Source organism: Cherax quadricarinatus, chromosome 17, assembly GCF_038502225.1.
Source record: "Cherax quadricarinatus isolate ZL_2023a chromosome 17, ASM3850222v1, whole genome shotgun sequence".
NCBI classification, from domain to species: domain Eukaryota; kingdom Metazoa; phylum Arthropoda; class Malacostraca; order Decapoda; family Parastacidae; genus Cherax; species Cherax quadricarinatus.
Window position 1 is genome coordinate 8,137,531 of NC_091308.1, and position 13,870 is coordinate 8,151,400.

The 13,870-nt window shown below is 35.8% G+C and overlaps 1 protein-coding gene across 14 annotated transcripts in view; it reads left to right on the forward strand.

The window, feature by feature from the left end:
* Positions 1–13,870, forward strand: part of LOC128686427 (histone-lysine N-methyltransferase 2D) — a 632,197-nt gene that overhangs the window by 583,145 nt on the left and 35,182 nt on the right. For 12 of the 14 annotated variants that reach the window (XM_070085782.1, XM_070085776.1, XM_070085779.1 and 9 more), the window contains 2 exons: positions 9,033–9,253; positions 9,895–10,075. The exons of 1 other annotated variant lie outside the window; for it this stretch is intronic. In XM_070085782.1, the coding sequence (XP_069941883.1) occupies positions 9,033–9,253; positions 9,895–10,075 (402 nt within the window). The remainder of the gene's footprint in view (positions 1–9,032; positions 9,254–9,894; positions 10,076–13,870) is intronic. One more of the 14 variants, XM_070085781.1, reaches the window with a different exon arrangement.

The window sequence follows — 13,870 nt, forward strand, 5'->3', positions numbered from 1 at the left end:
CTGCAGGGAGAATGCTGCATGCTGTATTAGAGTGAATACCGTACTATGTTAAGTGAGTGCCGTATATTGTTAAAGCAGAGTGAATCTAGAATATCGTAGCTTATCATTCTGTATCTTGTATTCAGTTGCATCGTATCGTTTCAAGCTTCACCTCAAACTAGTGAGAATTTCTTGTACCTAGTAATTAAAATGTTAACATTTGATGTTACAAAGCAGCAATAAGGAGTCGTGGCTTCATAAGTGAGGAAAAATCATATTTATGCCTTAAGCATTGTAGTAAAATTTATGCTATTATAATTCAAACTGGAATATGGACTTGGAGTTTGCACTGTATTTTTACGGTTACAAACAATCAACTTGTAATTTTATTCATTTGCTTCATAGATCGTTTTTAATTACTATTTACCGATAAACTTGGACAGGAAACTTCAAGTTTTTCCTAGCCATGCTAGGTGTTCTAGTGGTACACTCTGTAATTATTATTTTACTACATGTAAACCACACAATAACCAAATTCTGTAAACTCAGCATTGTAATCCTTATAGAGAATAAACTTTGAATTTGAATTTGAATTTGAATATTACGGGACAGTTACTGGTCCTCTCTAGACAAGTTGCCTCAGGGTCAACAAGAGTGCGACCTCGAACACTCAAGAAGGAAGATAAAGTAAGGAGAGGACGGAATAAACGAGGGTGGAATAAACGAAGTCGATCAGGTGGCAGTTCGTTATCAGGTGGCAGTTCGTTATTTTTTATATTCATCACTGAATGTGATGACGCTCTAGTCGATCCAGTTTTACTGGTGGCAGCGCTGAGATAATTCACATATTATACCTTAGTCCCGCTTCCTTTTCATTATCGATCGCCTTGATAAATTAGACACATATGCAACACTTGGGTATCTTTACTGAGGAAACGTTTAGCCACACAATGGCTTCATCAGTCCATATAAAGAAGAATGGTGAATAACAGGAGGAGTATGAGGTAATCAGTCCCTCAGCCTTGAGTCGATGATGGACTGACCACATCGACTCAAGGCTGAAGGACTGATTACCGCAAACTCCTCCTGTTCTTCACCATTCTTCTTTGTATGGACTGATGAAACCACTGTGTGGCGAAACGTTTCCTCAATAAGGATACCCAAGTGTTGCATATGTGTCTAATTTATCAACTTGTCGGTTCTCTGAACCATTCATATACATCGATCTCCTTACTAAGATAATTAATAACATTCTTGCTAGTCACATTGTAAAATAAGTATCAAGTGCAGATCCTTGATAATAAAAAAAATTCTTTATTCTACGCTATATTTTTTTGTAGAGGAACATAATTTTCCTGATGCTCAATATGCCAACTATCTTATTTATGACCCTCTGTAGTTTCATGGTTAAGAAAACTGTGGTGCTACACATCGTGTTACAGTAATATTGTGCTGCCCGAATTTGTTTATGCTTCTCAAGTCTCTGATTAAGTTGTACACCAATATTTTCGAATAATTATTCTTGAATCTTCTGTGTTGTTGCTGGATAGGGCTCACTATTGTTGACAAAACAGGAATGTGAAGATGGCTGTCATGATGCTAACATATCGATATATTAGGTGTGACATATGAATGTTGGGCTGCATAAATGTGTGTATATATATATATATATATATATATATATATATATATATATATATATATATATATATATATATATATATATATATATATATATATATATATATATATATATATATATATATATATATATATATATATATATATATATATATATATATATATATATATATATATATATATATATATATATATATATATATATATATATATATATATATATATATATATATATATATATATATATATATATATATATATATATATATATATATATATATATATATTAGTAACACATCGGCCGTTTCCCACCAAGGTAGGGTGGTCCAAAAAAGAAAAACTTTCATCATCATTCACTCCATCACTGTCTTGCCAGAGGCTCGCTCACACTACAGTTATATATATAACAGTAGAACCTATAATAGGGCAAATAAAGCCATTTTTTTGACATTTCGAGACTTTCTATTCTCTTCATCTCTACAAAAAATGCAGAATTTCAAGTTTAAAGAAGTATGAAATTTCTTTTTAAAGATCCATTTAAAATTTTACAAATCAAAAGTTAACAATAAAATTTCCTTGTAATTAAAAACACAAAAGCTCGCAGGAGCTCTCATAAATGCCTACCTTAAGCATAAGTTGGTAGATACAAAGAACTACCATGTCACTTACCTGTCTGAAGGGCAACTAACACTTCAAGTTAGGTAAGATTCGTCAGGAAACAGGATAAGTGTTTCCGGACGCGGGTCTTAGTCATATGATAACCCGCCACTGGAGCTTTTAATCTTCTGACCGAGGCCTTCCGCTGGCTTACTGGTCCACCCCTTTACAAATTAGGGTTATATCTAAAACTTAAAAAGACACCTCGTTTATAAGGTGGTTTTGCAAGTGCTCTGGTTCACGAATCGCTGAGTATGAAGGCTTACCTAACAATTCATCCTTTCCAAAAGATTTACCTCCATGTTCAGCAGTTTAGGCCTAAGCTGCCTAGTCATCTTACAAATGTATTGAGACTTATATCTCGTACACGCATATTGATATGCAATAGATGACTGTAAGCTGTGAGGAAATGAATTTTTCAGCATAAAAAGCCTATGTAAAGTGCAGCCATTCCTAATGATATAACGAGGAGAACATCGTAGATAAAATTTCTAAAATAATTTATTTAACATACTTATAAGAACATAAGAACATAAGAATGTAGGAACACTGCAGAAGGCCTACTGGCCCATACGAGGCAGGTCCTTAATATACGAGGCAGGTCCTTAAATATCGTAATTAAAATTTCCGATGACTGGTAGGACAACATATGTATTTACTACTTCTACTGTAGTCAAAGGATCTTTGATGACATTGAAAGTTTGTTCAGTTGTTTACCAATGTATAAACAAAATTACGTGGAAAAACATTGTCCTAACACTGATCTAAATTGTAATTCTAGATGGAAGCTTAAGTTTGAACTTATCTGGTTAGCCATAGTTACAAGAGTTGTTATTAAATTACGTTTAAACTCTGTTTGTATATAATAGAGGAAAATTTAGATGTCAGGCCAGTAAATGTAGGCTTTTGCTTTTTTATAAATTGATGTTGTGAACACATTCTCAGTTCTTCCAATTAAAATATTCAAGAAAGATACTAATTTACAATCTTTTTCTATTTTATAAATAAATTTTGTATTGGGATGTTGATCATTCAGATAACCAAAGAATAACTGGACATGTTCACGAGACTTGAAAATTTAAAGGAATCATTTAAATATTTTCCATGCAGCAGTGGTTTTTTCGTATGTGCTGGACAATTATTATGCTAGTTTTTCTTATGAAAACTCAAAAAAAGGCATTCTCCTTGTGTACACATACAGTTGTTAAGCATGAATAAATAATCATATATTCCTAATGACAATTTATGAAATTGGAGTTTGTTTAAAGTATTTAATTTATTAGTATCCTGAAATAGCTGATCTTTGTATATATTTATCGTTTCAACGAGAGGAATATTGGAGAACAAAGATTCCACGTCTCAGGAAACCATGATAAAGTTAAGTAATTTAATCTTACATAATTCTTTTGTAAACGTAAAAGAATCTTTAACAGTATAAACATCAGAAGTGACTGGTAACACAATTGTAGTAAGATATTTAGATAAATTCCAATTAAAAGACTGGGTGAGTGGAACTGAGTTAGTATGAACATCGGGCAGCCCCTACATGATGCCACCATCCGGGTGTGTAAGGCTGCGCTGATAACATTACTGGATATTAATTTTGTAAGAAGCCTATTTTGTTTTCACATTTAGCATCACGTGAAAAGGGATCTTCAGCGTGTTTGTTAAATTCAGTTGTATCGTCTAACATAAGTTCCATTTTCCTGAAGTAATCACTTCTGTTTAATATCACTAAACCATCTCCTTTATCAGGATTTATAATAGTAATGTTTTTATCCGAAGACAAACTTTTCAGGGTGATGGATTCCTCTTAAGTGAAAACTTAATTTAAATTATTTAAGTCAGAATTAATTCACAGAAAACGCAATGTGTTTAAAGAAACCTTCCAAAAATTAAAACTTTCCAGCTTGAGAATAAAAAAGTCAAAGTCAAAATTATTATTAAGTAACTTTAAAAACGTTATAAAATGAGATACGAAATAATTTTTAATATTATGAAGACAATACTTCAGACCTGTCTCTACGAAAGTCAATGTGCGATTAGAACAGTTAAAAATATTCATTCCAGGTGCCAAGAAATTATTAATGTCAACACCTAACCTACGTAATTTGGATGAGTGTATATATTTGGTCCTTCCTATACTTTATTAATAAAGCTATCAAAAATGTTAGACATATATTATCTCCCACGGAGTTAAGGTGACCCGTAAAAAAAAAATCACTGACACTATCACTCTTGCCAGAAGCGTGCCGACCACACTGCTCAGATGACACTACAAACTGCAACAGCCGTACCACTCCATCAAGCATTGCACTTTCCACCTCCAGGACTCAATTGGTTTCCTGAATAACTTCATGTCACTTTGTTCACTTTCCAATAGCATGTCAAGTCATAAAAACCATTTTTCCTTCACTCAACACTCTCGCACACACCTGTTGGATGTCCAAGCCCCTCGCGTACAAAAACCTCCTTTACCCTTCCCTCCAACCTTTCCTAAGACGACCCTTAACCCTTCTTCCATCCTCTCTAAATGTCTAGACCACTTCAATAACCCCTCCTCAATCTTGTGAATAGATAGTTAAGGAACCGTCAATGAATAAACGGAAGAAAGCGAGGGGGATTAGAAAAGTGGTCATTTTATGTAGCATACCCAACACTTCTACGGCTCAGCGACCGACCTTACATTACGATGATTTTACAAGCAGGTCTTCTGTGACATGTTTATACCAGCGGTATCAACTGTGACCCCAAATGGCTCTCTCATTGACGGTCCTTTATAATGACTTATTTAGGGTATATGGACTTATCAGACTATTTGACTTTCAAGGGGTATGAGACTAGTTGTTTCATACAAGCTCGTACTGAAGGGTCACAGATACAAACAAATCATAAAAGTGCTGTGTCTAAAATTTACCTATTGCAAAGCTCAATGGCTGAGTAATAATAGTGTTGGACCTGCTACATAAAAGAACATTGGTTCGAGTCCCTGTCCGGTATTATGTTTATTCATTAACAGTCGTTCATTATGACTTGAGTTTATGGCCAATACGACTTTGAGGAGGATAAGAATAAATAATCCATGATAACAGTTGATGTCGCAGATACAAATATGCAACAACAGTGCAGTTTGTGAAATTATCTTATCGAGAGCTCGGTGGGTGAGTGGTAACAGTGTTAGGCTACATGTAAACAACGTAGCTCAAGTCTCCGTCTATTCATTTTATTCACTAACAACCCTTCGTAACGACTTATCTTGGGTTTATGGACTATGTGACTATTCTTGGTATGGTAATAGATGTACCTTGAAAACCTTTGGGCCTGTGGTGTGAAACGATAGGGTACCAGTTGATGACTGAAACAAATACGTCACAAAATGCTGTCTGTAAAATCATGTAATAGCAAGCTTCGTGGCACAGGGCACAGCGTTGAGCCTACTACGCTTGCAGGCCCATCAGTTCTTCTGTTTATTAATATATATATACATATATATATATATATATATATATATATATATATATATATATATATATATATATATATATATATATATATATATATATATATATATATATATATATATATATATATATATATGGAAGATGAAAACCATTTTTTAACTCTTGGGCAGATTTATTAGAAGACATAGGCAATTGAAAAAAAAACCATTTTGTGCCATACGCCAACATTGTGAAGCCACAGACCACACTATAAACATGAAATCATTCACTGTGTTGGCCAGTCGATCCAATATCACTGAGCTAGCAACAGTGGTCTTTCTACACCATTAGAGACTAAGTCTTCCCCGTGTAATGATGAACGGTCAGTAGAGTTACTTTGTCTTTAGTTTTATTTTTTATTCTTCATGCATTATGCTTGTCTTTTACTTACCTTGATTTCGTATTTAACGTATGTTTAGATCTGGTTCTTATAGTTGATTTTGATAATTTTGTAGAGTGCCTGATGATGCAGCAAGTTAACTCCTGAACTAGTCATGCATAGATGATGTTTCAAGCAGTAGCAGTGCTGGTTATCATCTATAAGACTCCGTTTCCCAAGGAACTCGTCAGTCCGTGATCTCTCTCTCTCTCTCTCTCTCTCTCTCTCTCTCTCTCTGTCTCTCTCTATAGAGAGAGTGAGATTGTTAAGCTGTGAACAGTTGTCTAGCATAGGCTAGTGGACATATTGCAGTAGGCATAATGTAGGAACACGGCAATAATGTCCACGAGCCTAAGTTCTTTAGTTTAAACCTTCTTAAACAACAAAGGTTCATTTTTTCTATGTGTGTTCGTGTGTTCACCTCATTGTATTCACCTACTTGTGGCTGCAAGGCTTAATCCAGGTTCCTGTCCCCGCCTCTCTGTTGGCCGCTACTGGTTTCACTCTCATGATACTTATTCTTAAAGCTATTTATGGACCCTGCCTCTGTCACTCCATTGTTAATGTCGTCCCATTTTCTGACAACTCCGAGGCTGAAGAAATACTCCCGAACATACCTGTGACTCATCTGTGTTTTCAATTTTCAACTGTGCTCTCGTGTTCTTGTTTTTCGCATCTCAAACACTCTATCTCTGTTCACCATATCACTTCTCTTTCAGTATCGTAACATCCCTCACCATTCAGCATTCTAATGTCATCAGGTTTTTCTGCCTTAGTCTTTCTTTATATCTGATACCACCAAGCTCTGTGACAAGTTTCATTGCAAACTTCTGCACTTTCTCCAGTTGCTGACATGCTTGAGCAGGTGTGAGTTCCATTCTGGTGCTGCATACTCCAGTACTGTTCTGACATATGTCGTATATAGTGTCGTGAATAGCTCCTTGCTTATGTTCCTGAAAGCTCACATTAGATTTTCCAGACGTGCGTTTGCTGCAGCACATATTCGCTTGATGTGTTCTTCAATCGATATGTTCGATAAAATGCTTACCCCAGAGTCCTTCGTCTTATGTGAGGTTTGCAGCCATTGTCCCTCCCCATGCCTGTATTATGTTTGCAGTCTTCTATGCACGTACTCGCCATTCATACTTTGCAAATATTGGGATTAAATTCTAATAGCCATTTGTCAGACCCGGCTAGCCTTTTTAGGTTCATTTGCAGTTTTTCCAAGCCCTAACCTGTTTGTATTCTCTTCATCAGTTTCACATCTTCTGCGAAAACGGATGCCTTCTACTAGAGTCGGAGGTATCCCTTCTGTCATGTTGTTCACGTACACCGGAAGTAGTTACAATCCCAGTACTGATCCTTGTGGAACCCCGCTTGTCACATGCGCTCATTCAAACATTTTTTCTAGGACAATAACGCTTTGTATCCCTCCTGTTAAGTATTCCTTGATCCGTTGTAGTGCCTTTTCTGTTATTTCTGCCTTTTCCTGTACATTTTGACCCTGTCTCCTGTACGGTACTGTGTCAAAAGTTTTGTTACAGTCCCATAATATGCAGTTCACCCAACCCTCTCTCTCTCTCTTTTCATGCCTCATTTCTGTTACCTTTTCATAGAACTCTAATAGATTCATGAGACAAGATTTACCGGATATCTCTAAAGCCATGATGGTTATTTTTTATGAACGCGCTCTTTTCTGGGTGTTTCACCCCTCTTCTAATAATCTGCATAACTTGACATACTGTGTATGTCAGAATACCGGCCTGCTATTTGCCTTTCCTCTTTCTTAACTACTGAGACTACATTTCGTATCATCCACACCTCTGGCAGTTGTCCTGTAGTGATTAACTTGTGAAGACGTTGGTTGTGCGCTTGCGTGTATACATGGGTGCTGGCGGGTGTGAGTGCAAGCGAGCACGATTGCAAGCAACTACAGAGAACATTAGAAAGATGGTTGGTAGTTTCTTGGGACTCTCGTCCCTTCTTCGAAACAGACAGCTTGTGCTGCTCTGCCCTGAGGCAGATCCCTCTTATTCTTTGGTACTGATGAAGCTGTAAATCACATTCCTGATTTTCTCTGAAGCTTCATGCATACACTGTAATCCCATAATCTAGTGATTCTTTTGTTTCTTGTTAAACAGGATGCGCCTCGTGTATTTTACCTTTTGTATTGTGTGTTACGTGTAACTGTAAAGTGTGATAAAATCATCTTCTAATAATATGTACAAATGTTTTCGTTAATGTCTGATTTATGCATTAAGTGTGTAATTTTGCATCTTCCCAAATGAGGTTTTTATATGCTATTTTTTCTCATTTTTTGGCTATATTTTACTTTTGATATTTCTGTAATATGCTGGTAAGCACTGGTGAAAAATATTGTTTATCTAAATACACATATCGTTGTGTGTACCTTACATATGAAGTCCAGAGAGCATTTTCTGAACAGATATATGAAAAATAAATCGTCTAAGGTTGAGGTAAGGACATTGGCTCTTACATAGTGTTTCCATAAAGGTTTTAAGCTTGACAAGTTCGTGCCAGAAGATAGGATGTTTTGAAATTTTCTCGTCCTGTGCCTGCCATTTGTGGGTTGGAATCCACAACACTCGGTGGTTTGAATGTAGACTAGACCAGTTCTTTTTAATGACCCTGAAAATAAGAAAAATACATTTTAATTAGATTTTGTTTTATTTGGCTTTGCAGTGTGCACGTTAAACATACATAAATAATCTTCCAGTTAATGAATACAGGACATATTTTAGCATGTTATAAAAGGGATTTTGTTATGTGACAACTAGAGGGTTGAGTTATTTAGTATCGTGAGCTACCTGGACTGCATGCCGGAATGCTCAGGCCATTTGTATCGGTCCCGCCAGCTCCCTGAATACATGCAGAACCTGAAGGAGCAACTGCAGGAGGAACTCAAGTCGACAACCACGGACCGGCGGGCGATGCTGGAAGCGGAGTTGCTGCGGCTTCACGAAGACCGCCGGCGAGCCCTCACCGAGAAGGACAAGGAACGCGAGGGCCGCCTCCGACGCGAGCTGGACCGCCTTGCTTCCTCCAGTTACTCAGGATCGCTATCGCTCAAGCAGAGGTTTGTTTAACCCTGCCCGGGAAATGACCAGTTTGGCTGCCCCTCCTTATTTAGTTTGCCGGTAGTTAATTAAGTAGTAACTATACATAGATAATTGGCTTCGATTTGGAAGGACCAAACTAACAACATAGTGACTAAACTGGTCCTTTGCCCATTGCTCTGAAATGCCACGCTTATGAATCTCCTCGCCAAGCTGTTTCATTACCAGTCTCTATCGGCTGCTATAATTCGACTAGCAAGACGAGCTGAGGCTTGGAGACAACTCTGATGAAGCATGCTTGGTCCCCCTTTCAGTCGTGCTTGGTCCCCTGTCACTCGTGCTTGCAAGCTAAACTCGAAAGTTGACCCGCAACTGAGACATTAGAGGCCGATTCAGACTTCATATAATGACAAATATGCAATGTTATTTTGTGTTGAGGCTTATTTATTAAACTCATTACTAAACAAAACTGCTTGTCTCAGTGTGCGAATTGACTTTCAGCACAATGCCGAATCAGGAAAACACTTATATGTATGCTTCTCATACTGCTCAGAATTGAGTGAACTTGTAACTTCAAGGAAAGTAGTGATTTAGCTCGGCTTCCAGAGACGGCAGTGTGTACCATTATAATATGCATGCGTTATTTTGTTTCGATTTATAGAATGGAAATTCAACGTCGTCTGGGCATGACTTCTGGCACGAGCAATACCACTGGGTCGGCCAACACCTCTCCTAGGAACCATCGCAGGCGGGGACACCGACGACAAATGTCCGACCCAAAGATTTTCTCCTCAGTCTCACCCTTAAAGGAGGACAGGGATATGGAGAAAGAGCTGGAGAGAGTAAGTTGTGACACGATGCTGGGCTCTCACATACGTTATTCTGGGCTTACTCCTCGCTCAATAAGCCTTTTCCGCTAGATTATATATTATTTTCATGTTTCTAGGTCCCTTCAACAATTGCTACCCATACCTATCTCCCAACCATACATAATATACACATCCTTAAACCTTGCTGCAACCTCACCACTCTCTCTTCCTCACCCATCCTAATTCATCCACATAATTCTGAAAGCGATACGAAATATCAATAAATAACTCTCCATATTCACCAGTCAAAACTGAATGCATTAAGCTCCACCGATTTAGAGGTAAGTTATGTTGTGTTGACCAGGTTTCAGGCGCTGTCATTAGCTGACCATTAGGTCAGAGATAAAGTCAAAAGAATCACTTAAGACAAAACAGAATTATTTTAATTGTATGGTTGCCTATCTTAGGTAAATGCTTTCACATTTCTTATAGTGAACAGAATAGGCACTTAAAGGTTAAGGAGATTTTTATTATCAACATTTGTTGACAGTGTTTACATTAATAAAGGTAATTTCACAATCAGTGCTTAATAGTAAACAAAAAATATTTTATGGAACGACCAACACATTATCCTATAAACATTTGACTTTCGTTACCTTTTTTGTAGACTCTGAAACAGACCACGAAGTATATTATACACAAAAATGTTTTAATTTTGCATCACAATGAGAATTTTACTCGTACTATATAATATTTTTTTAATGTAACAACTGTCGTATAGAATATAAGCAAACAAATTTTGATAAAAAAATCCGCAGATATAGCAATAGGAATTGTTGTTTCCTGTACACAAAAGACATAGAAGCATGTATATAGGATATATATATATATATATATATATATATATATATATATATATATATATATATATATATATATATATATATATATATATATATATATATATATGTAAGACGCTCGAGGACAGCCTTAAACAACACGATGATACTTTAAGGATTACACAGGAGGAGTCCAACTTACTGCTCTTACATTTACAAAACTCTGGACATGCACTGAACTAGCACAGACCCAGGAGCTGCTTTCCACTATCTTGTATTACCAATTTAACATTACTGTTTCCTGCATATATAAACAATGAGGATCATCACATCAATAGCTAAATTTCTTGTATGTTTCAATTGATTAATTTCGTGATTCTACGTTGTCTGAAAAATGTCGCATGAAAGTTAGTACGTTCCTAAAACATGTCACAAATGTGCCACATCCTCCTGATCAACGTCAGTATATGACTTTGGCTTAGAAAGGAAAGCTGTGACTCTGACATTGGAATGAAAATGTGATTCATCTAACTGTCAGATTTATTCTCGTTGAGTGTATCTCCACTCTCTGTTAACAACAACAAAACAAGAAAAACAACGACAACAATACCAAACACAAAAACAACAATAGTTATCACCACAACCACCACTACAACAACAAAGATTAATAATAATAATTGTAATAATAATAATAAAAATAATAATAACTATAATAATAATAATAACCACATTTTGTATCATCTTGGCTTCTTTCCGAATTGATTGAATCTCTCTTTCTGTCTGACGTACACCATTGGGCAATGTGTCTATGGTCACTGATATGAATGATCACCGTAGTCCTCAGTATATGGTGTCACTGGTGTAAGTGATCACTGTGGTCCTCACTGTAAGGTGTATCACTATTGTAAGTGATCACTGTGGTCGTCAATGTATGGTGTCACTGTTATGAGTGATCGTTGTAGTCCTCAGTGTGTGGTGTCACAGTTGTGAGTAATCGTTGTAGTCCTCAGTGTATGGCATCACTGTTGTGAGTGATCATTGTGGTTCTCAGTGTGTCGTATGTCACAGATGGTCATTGGTCTAGTATCAGGCCGCCGTGACTTTTATGTACATGTGAGCCAACAGAAATACACTGCACAATTTAAAGACGTCTCATATTACTTATCTCTGGAGTTAATCGTGAAATTAAATAAAAATAACTATGTGCATTTAGGTCGCCATACGATTCGAGAAAGGAATCCACGTGTTGTCTAACCCCAGCACTCTCTACCTCAGTGCCCGCGATTGGAATAGTGCCAAGTGCGGCATACGTTTCTAATGTAGTTAAATAACAACACTGCTGCTATTTAACTACATTAAATAGCATTAAATAGCATACATGTTGTAGTTAAATAACAGCAGGCTATCATATGAAATTTGATATCACAATTCCTGCCTTACAAATAGCAAATTAGAATCTCTAACTTTGAAGCTAAACTGAAGAAGCATTTTCATTTTATTTGATACCTATATCCTGAAAATAGATAAGTCTTCCCTTATTAAATTTAAAAAACTCTAAGAAAACGATGTTTTTTTTTTTCAAATTATATATAATTTCATAAGGAATTATTTTTTTTACTTTTTTTTAAGAAAATCAGATTAATTAAAAATGCTTTAAAAATTTCAGATCACCACATATCCCAAAATTAATACAGAAATAAGTTCTAATAAAGATTCACCAGAGTTTAGGATTTCAAGCCGATCGGAAGAGACACTCTGTAGTTATTACATGGAAAACAATAATATAAAATAATCAAATTGAAATTTCCATTAATCAAAGTGAAAGACAAATTCTCATTTTAATAAAATTCACCAAACGTCCCTCTTTGGTAATACCTGTTTTAGCATTATCTGTAGAAATTGATTCCTAGTGCAACAGTGTCAGCTGGTGAGCGGCACGTACATGTTTTAAACGTTTTTCGAAGAAGCTTAGGAAGCTTAGACTGTCGAGTGGTTGTCTTGAGGGTGGTGAACGGCTCTTGATACAAGGAATTGGTGCTAACCTCCCGTTTCTTGGGTCAAACTTGATTACTTTCTAATCCCCTGACGCTGTGTGACCTTTATGTATCGACGAATTTAATTTGTTTTTAATAATTATCTAAGACACTAAAGCATCTTTTAATTCCACTTTTTTTTTTGTTGACTTGTGTGTCCGGGTGAGGTAATTTTGAGTCTGAGGTATTACTGTTGCGACTTTGGGAATTATTTCATCCTGAGCGGTTCCTTAATCTTCTCTGGTCTGATGATAAACAAATGAACCTTAGGCAACATAACTTAACTTCTCGTTTTTTGGTGTTTTCCACACACACACACACACACACACACACACACACAGATATATATATATATATATATATATATATATATATATATATATATATATATATATATATATATATATATATATATATATATATATATATGCTGTAGTTAAATAACAGCAGGCTATCATATGAAATTTGATATCACAATTCCTGCCTTACAAATAGCAAATTAGAATCTCTAACTTTGAAGCTAAACTGAAGAAGCATTTTCATTTTATTTGATACCTATATCCTGAAAATATATATATATATATATATATATATATATATATATATATATATATATATATATATATATATATATATATATAAGCATATTCATACACATATAAATATACAAATACATATACAGAACCTATTCATAAACATATTTAGCTCTTCAGAGATAAACAAATAGCTCTTGGGTCACTGTAGTCTCCAATGAGTTTATCCTTTAAGTTCATTACTGTGAGTAACATGATGGCCTGCGTGTTTGCTGGAACGAGGCCGCAGCGATGTTCAAGGTCGCCGTATTTTATGGCACTCTTTTTATGACTGATGCTAGAGGCGTTGCTGCCTTAGTATAGTAATTAATCACTCCTCGTAAGAAAACGTAAATTTTGAACGATTAAGATGTCGTGTGTGAA